The 7,286-nt window shown below is 31.4% G+C and overlaps 1 protein-coding gene across 1 annotated transcript in view; it reads right to left on the reverse strand.

Annotated features, from left to right (window-relative positions):
* Window positions 1-4,808, reverse strand: part of LOC107451941 (uncharacterized) — an 11,364-nt gene extending 6,556 nt beyond the window's left edge. The window contains exons 1-3 of the mRNA XM_016068186.4: window positions 4,673-4,808; window positions 2,433-2,505; window positions 180-243 (exon numbers count right to left, since the gene is read on the reverse strand). Of these exons, the coding sequence (XP_015923672.1) occupies window positions 180-243; window positions 2,433-2,505; window positions 4,673-4,745 (210 nt within the window). The 5' untranslated portion in view covers window positions 4,746-4,808. The remainder of the gene's footprint in view (window positions 1-179; window positions 244-2,432; window positions 2,506-4,672) is intronic.
* Window positions 4,809-7,286: the final 2,478 nt, after the last annotated feature.

The following is a 7,286-nucleotide window of genomic DNA, read 5'->3' on the forward strand; positions in this document are numbered from 1 at the left end:
TATATATATATATATGGGTAAAAAGGACTTCATTTATTAAAGGTTCAAGCATGATCTTTAAAATTATTATGAAAATAGTATTCCTACATAAAATATTCCGAAATATTTGCTGCTGAAATAAAAACAGTATTAATTTTGTTCAATCCTTGTATATGGTAAAAAGAGGTAAATATATTTACCTTTAACGTTTTCTTGTGCAGAATATTTGGATTAAGCGTCACTTTGCTTCCTGTTTGTAATCCACTGTGGAAAATAAAAAAGTATTTCATAACACGTCTCTTGTTTACTTTCGTTCAGTAAAATATGGATCTATACAATATTATAAAGGATTTATGTATGCGTGTTTTGTCTACCAGATTGCAGGTATACGCTGTTAGAAATTTTTCGGAAAAATGACTAAATAACAATTTATTTAATTGCCATTTTTTGATATTAAACTAACAGTCAAATAACCGTAACTAAAACAGTAATCAAACTGTTGGAAAAACAGTTTATTGACTGCTTTCACCTAATACTGTTGAACAATCAGAATTTAATCGTACTAACTAAGCCCACCTAATGAAGCCATTTAGTTCGTTGCCGCTGCCTACATATTATAGCTGAGAGGGTTAATCCGTCAGTCTCATGACTGACAGAACTGGGGTTTGAGTCCCGGCATTGACACCGCAATATTTTCCCCATTACTAATAACACATGAAGTGTTTCCAGCCTCCTTCTCTCTCCAACGCCTGTTACAAAACAAAAAGCTTGGCTCTTATGTTCAGTTGAATTTTGGGGTTTTGAAACCATGCTGGCTGTAAATGGTTAAAAAGCATATTTAAGGATTTAAAAGCATATTTAAGGATTTATAACCATACTAGTTGTAAACTGTTTTAAAAACGTAAAGGTTTTGAAACCATGCTGGCCTTAAATGGTTAAAAAGCATGCTTAAAGATTTAAAAGCATATTTATGGATTTATAACCATACTAGTTGTAAACTGTTTTAAGACCGTAAAGGTTAAAATTTGCCCTTTACCGTAAACTTTACGGTTTATTGGATGGGCAGACTGTTGCCAGTTATTTTACCACAATTTTAGTGCGGACATTTTAACAGTGTACCGTGAGCACTAGAGATATACTTGGGCTCGCGTTTGGAGGTCCATGCCCACCCTAACAAGAGATACATGGAATTATTTAGGGCCCACGTGTTCGCCCACAAAAGAAGATTAAAATGAAAAGTCAAACTATTAATCTAAGTAAAAGTCATTTGACAATCAGAGCTAGCCTCACAAAGAAAAAGTACTGAACAAAAAAAGCCAGATCGCTGAAACTTTTATACCTTATAAATTTTAAATTTTTAATACTTTATAAAGAAATCAAACGTTTGTTTAGAAGTTGTGAAAAAGTTTATGAACATTTTATAATGAATCCGAGCTTATCCAGTCCCGCAGTGGACTGATCGTTAAAACACGGTTCCCAGCAGGTCACCGAAATCTGGCATCACTGGCTGCGGTCAGTGTGCGGGTAGGTGACCACTTGGATTAGTCTGCGTAGAGACCGAGGGTGTGCGGTACTGATCCTCGTTAAACTGTTCTACCATAAAGTGCTCGACTTTGCGTGCAGGTCGTCGGGCTACTAAAGCGGAGGTGCCATCCCCTCTGCAGAGGTTAAAAATTGAGATGGCATGTCTTCGGAACATCCTCAAGGATGTTTCCCAGGCGGTCGCTAATAGCCCATTGTGCAGCTCTAGTGCGACGTAACTGAACTACTACTGCTACTACCGAGCTTATCCGAACTCGAAACATTTTTTCCCGCGTTGGCCTCGGGCCTGTCTCATCTCAGGTAGGTACTAAAAATACGGCATTTTACATGAAACTAAATGAGTACATTTGTATACCTTTCTAATTTTCAATTTCTGAGTAAGATTTTTAATTCTGAATTTTTCAGGCGTATTTCAGGTGCAATTTCTTTGTGATTTTTTTTTTGTTTGCACTTAAAAGCGCATCGCGTTCAAACAAAATGTCTTAGAATTTGAGGTTATATTCTATCGCAAATTTGAGAGTTTTTCGTTTAGAATAAACTATCTTATTTTTTTCTCAGGATAATTTTCTCTATTTTTATTGGAGAAACCCACTTTTTCTAATTTTTTTTTTACCACGAAATTTTTAAATTGTGACATTCGTGAATCTATAATAATTATAATTTCTTGAACTACTATATAAAATGTCAAAAACTTGTGAAAGAATTAATTAAAGCATTTTTTTTTTTTGCTACAGTTGACTAAAATTTTTTTCTTACGCTTAACAAATTTTTAAAAAAATAATTTCATTTTTTTAAATTTTTTTTTTATTAAATATTATATGAGTCCCTATACAGTGTACATTTGATTATGACATAGATAAGAGAAATTTGCTTAATGGAAATAAAAAATTATTTTAAAAGTTGTCACTTACGTCAAACTACTTCCGTCCACTGTATCGCCATCGCTATTTGAAACTATATCGGAACTTACTGCATGGCAACTAACTAAAATAAATATAAGAATTAGTGAGACTCTTAGAAATTTCAACAATACGCGCTTGGAAAATCTAGACAGACGGTCTGCTTCCAGATAATAATTACAACTGAGAACTTCTTTGCAGTCATTTAAAACTAAGAGAAATAGTAATTCATCGCTGAAATTTTTTAATTTGCTAAATCAATTATTGATAAATTTTTGAATAAGACAGAAAAAAAAATTCAGCAACTTTTTCGGTCTTTATATTTCAGTACAAAATTACATAAAGTAAAAGTTTATTACAATTTCTGTTAATCTATTGAATTATATTTCCCTGTATTAGATTTTTTAGAATTTCTTGAACTGTTTCTTATAATTAAAAAATACCAGAATGCGCATTTTTACTTGCAATCTTAGTGTCTGAAGAAATTATATTAAAGAGACATCTGTGTCTCATCTGCGACAAAGGGTTAAATTCTAGAAATACTGATAGAAAATGGTCATCTAAAGTAGGCTATATTGACTAGTAACTACATTGGAAATGTTTTTCGCTTTTCTTGTGATAAATGATTGGTTTATTTGAGTAAGCCACAAAAACTTTTAAACCTTACAACCAAAAATATTTGCTTTAAGGCAATAAATTAACCTTAACCATTGACCCACAATTTTTATTAAACATATTCTTTATACTTTTTCATTATTTTGCATTATTTAAGTAAAAAAAGTGAAAAATATTATATTTAGCATTTTAATAATTCATGGTTATGAAATACAGCATGAAATACTGGTATCTTTTTCTATGTTAATGGTAATATCTCGCAAAGGTGACTCACTTTCAAACAATAATTTTTCGAATTTGAACTTGTTTGCAGTTATTTAGATTTCAGAAACAGTTATTCATAATTGAAATTTCTTTAATTTTTAACATCAATCATTGATAAATTTTTGAATATAAATGAAATGAAAATTTTTTGGATTTCATTTCTTAGTAAAGTAGTATAATTGTCTAATAAAATAATTCTAAAATCTAACAAATTTTTTTCAGTAACTATTCGATTGTTTTTAATAATTAAAAAATATCATAATATATTTTGGCTTGTAATTTGAAATTGCAATTTTATTAGAAAATTTTTTATGAAAGAGCCACTGGTGACCCATCTGGGTCAAAGCGATAAAATCAAAATTAAATTTAAGAACTAATATTATGTAATCGGTGAAACAAGAGCAGATTTTTGTAGAATAGTGGTCAAAAGTTTGAAGTTCAAAATTAAGATTTAAAAAAAAATCTAAGTATGGCTATTACCGTGGAATCATTTTAAAATTAAAAACCATACGCTAATATCTAATGAAAAAAAATCACATTAATTTCATTTATCCTTTTTGTTTTTAAAACGGTTTTTAACGTAGAGGTAAAAAAAGAAGAAAAAAAGCGTTAATTAGCAGAAAAAAACCCCAACATTTTGAAAATTAATTCTTAATAATTAAATGACATATTCTTAGAAAATAATAAACTAGAGGAGGTAAGCAGTTTTTCGTATCTTGGATACATAAATAACGAAGGAGGAACAGATGAAGATATTCTAAATAGATTAAACAAAGCCAGAAGCAGTTACGCTATTCTCAATAGATTCAGGAGAAAAAATTGAACAAAAATTAGGATTTTCAATACTAATGTTAAATCTTTCCTACCATTTGCACCTGAGACAGCAATAAAAATAACGTGAAAAAACTTGAAGCATTTATTAACAACTGTTGCGAATCTTGCGCATCAAATGGTTCCATGACATTTGTAAAACAGAAATCCTTAGGACAGCAAAAGCAATCCATCTTGAAATTAAAAGACGTAAATGGAAATGTATTGGTCATGTTCTACGTAAACCTGAAAAATTTATTGCAAAATAAGTTTTTGTTTGGAACCCTCAAGGCAAAAGAAAAAGAGGAAGACCCAAACACACTTGGCACCGGACGATTGTAAATGAATTGAAAACAATAGGAAAGACATTGAAGGAAGCAAAATATCTGGCCACAAATAAATTGAAATGGAAAGCCATGATATAAGCCCTATGCTCCAATTTGGAGTGTAGTGGAATATGTACTACATAACGTGGAGAAGCAATCTTTGTGACTGCTACCTACCTGAATATTACAATACCCCTTAAAACATAACATATCAAAACAAATTTTTTTTTTACTTACAGTTTTCCTGGAATACTGCTAGCACGAGAAAAAAGTTAAGGAAAGATGAAATACTCAAATTAAACGTATTCATTTTATGAAATGTTATTAATTGAGAATGAGAGGAATTCAACAATCTTGCTGATGAGAATACTGAGATGCTCTGAGTAAAATCTAAAGATGTCTTTTATAATAAAGTGAAAATTTTAAAAACGAGCGGAAGTTTAGATGATAAATGTGTAAAGAAATGCCATTGTCACAAAATTAACTATTTGTATTATGTTTAATATTATCTGTCAATTTTTTTATCCTTTTACGTCAATCAAAATTTATAATTAATGTTAAGGAAATCTTTAATTGAATTAAACTTTAAATCGCAATCAAACCGTAAACGATTGTATCATCATATATTGGAGTTTTGGTGAAATATAAATGATATGATGTGTAATTGCCTTATTTGTAAAAATAATTTTGCTAGCATTGTTCCCAACAATTCAACATCAATCTTCTAAAAAATGTGAAAAACAATGTAATGAAATATTTTAAAGAAAGAAAAAACACGTAAAATTCAAAATGAAACATAAGAGAAATGGGATATAATGCAATTAATGATGTAATATGATTTGATGTATAGCATAAAATTAATTTAAAAGAATTTTTTTTTATTGTCTATGGAGTTGTCGGTATACTGTACCTTACGAAATATGAGCGATATTTTTGCGAATCGAGAGCGGCTTGTATTTGGGAGAGTGAGGCTTTAAAGCAGTTTCTCGACCACTGCTATAGACTATATCAGTTTAAGTTATAACTATATAAAGAGTCTTTAAAATTTTCCCATATTTAATTATTATTTTAACTCTCGAATATGGGAAAGATAAATTTAAATTTCAAGTTTCTGAATTTGTACCTAACACAGGTTTTATAAACCTACTTTTTCACTGGGATGTATACTCATGTAATCGAGGAAATAAAGCAATAATAAAAAAACTGAAACATCTTGAGTATCCTTTGATCTATTGAATGGAATTTTACGCCCTAAAATACAATCGTAATGGTTTAAATAGGTCACTATAGATATGCATACTAATAACGAAAGTAGTCGGTATTTAAAGCTACGAAATTAGATACATTTTTTCGTCTGAGTCGGATCTCCTTCAGTCGTCATTATTTAGGCTTTAACCCGTCAGGACGCACTCTGGGCTTTTGAGATTGGTTATTGCTAAAGCATTGCACAGGCGAACCACCGTTTTTCAAAAGTACTAATCAGCTATCACGAGAACTCCTTCCGACTGTAGGTCGGATGTTTGTTGCCATGAAAATGAGAACAAGAATATAGCTATTTCTAATGGGGGGAAAAATGACCAAATAACTTTTCTAATTCCAATCCAAAAAGTTTAACCTTACAACCCTAGTAGATGTAACTTATTTTCGTAACCACAGTAACCGCAAGTACGTGAGTTTGGTGTCTGGTGGAGTTTATGGGAATAGCTGGACAGTACTCCAAATTCATAGTAGCTGCAATCAATGTAATTTTCATGCCTATTTTAAAAAGTTCTAGAATTTATCCCCCTCACTTTCCTTGAGAAACAGATGTGATGGCTCAAGGGATAAAGCGTTTTCCTCCGAATGAGGTGGCCCGTGTTCGAATCCTAGCGAAAGCTGGTCGATACGAACTCCGCACCTAGCTTGCACCGACCACAGTGGTGACGTAAAATATTATTAGAGATAGACGGATCATGGGCTAGAGTCCCCTTACTATCTGGATAACCGTGAAGATTTGCGTTTTTCTTTTCCTCTCCATGTAACACATATGTGGGTCAGTTTATCAAAAAGTTCTCCACATAGGCAAACTTCTCCCAAATTTTTATTCAGAAGTTTTCTTGTCTTCTGGATTAGATTCTAAATTACAAGGTTGAGGAATTGAACACTCGTAGCCGCGAACTAAAAAAAAATTAGGTGAGCTGTGACAGTTATAAAATTTAAAAAAATAGCATGAAATGCAAGTTTGTTATTTTTTAATTTATTAATCTAGAAATAACTACATTTTACATAAGATCTAAAAGCTAGAAATAACTAAATTTCACATAAAACATTTCTTTAGCTTATATATTTCAATTAAGTGTGTTAAAATATCAGGTTGAGTAAAAAGTTTTCCGCCAAAGGGAAATACCTCCGTGCTAGCAGCAGCCATTGCCGTGGTGGTTAACTTTTTTTGAAACGGGCTTTTGTATTTTAAAGCAGAAAGTTGGAACTACACAACTGTGTAATTTGTTTGTCAAAACTTTATCATCTTGTGCACCAAAAAATTTCTTAAAATGGAGCTATCACGTTAACAGATCAGACCCATTATGTACTATGAGTTCCGAAATAAACTAAGTGTAACTGAATGCCACAAGAAAATGTGTGAAAGTTTAGGTTTCAATACTGTTTCTTATGAGGATACAGTAAAAGTTTGGTTTCGAAAGTTTAATACTGGGAATTTCAACATTGAAGATGAACCACGTTCTGGCCGCCCTATTGAGGTTGATTGTGACCAGTTAAAGCAAATTATTGTTCAAGACAGAAATTTTTCAACACGAACTATTGCGTTAGAGCTTGACATTTGCCAAAAAACAATAGCAAATACTCTCAAACG

Source organism: Parasteatoda tepidariorum, chromosome 8, assembly GCF_043381705.1.
Source record: "Parasteatoda tepidariorum isolate YZ-2023 chromosome 8, CAS_Ptep_4.0, whole genome shotgun sequence".
In the NCBI taxonomy this organism is placed as follows: Eukaryota; Metazoa; Arthropoda; class Arachnida; order Araneae; family Theridiidae; genus Parasteatoda; species Parasteatoda tepidariorum.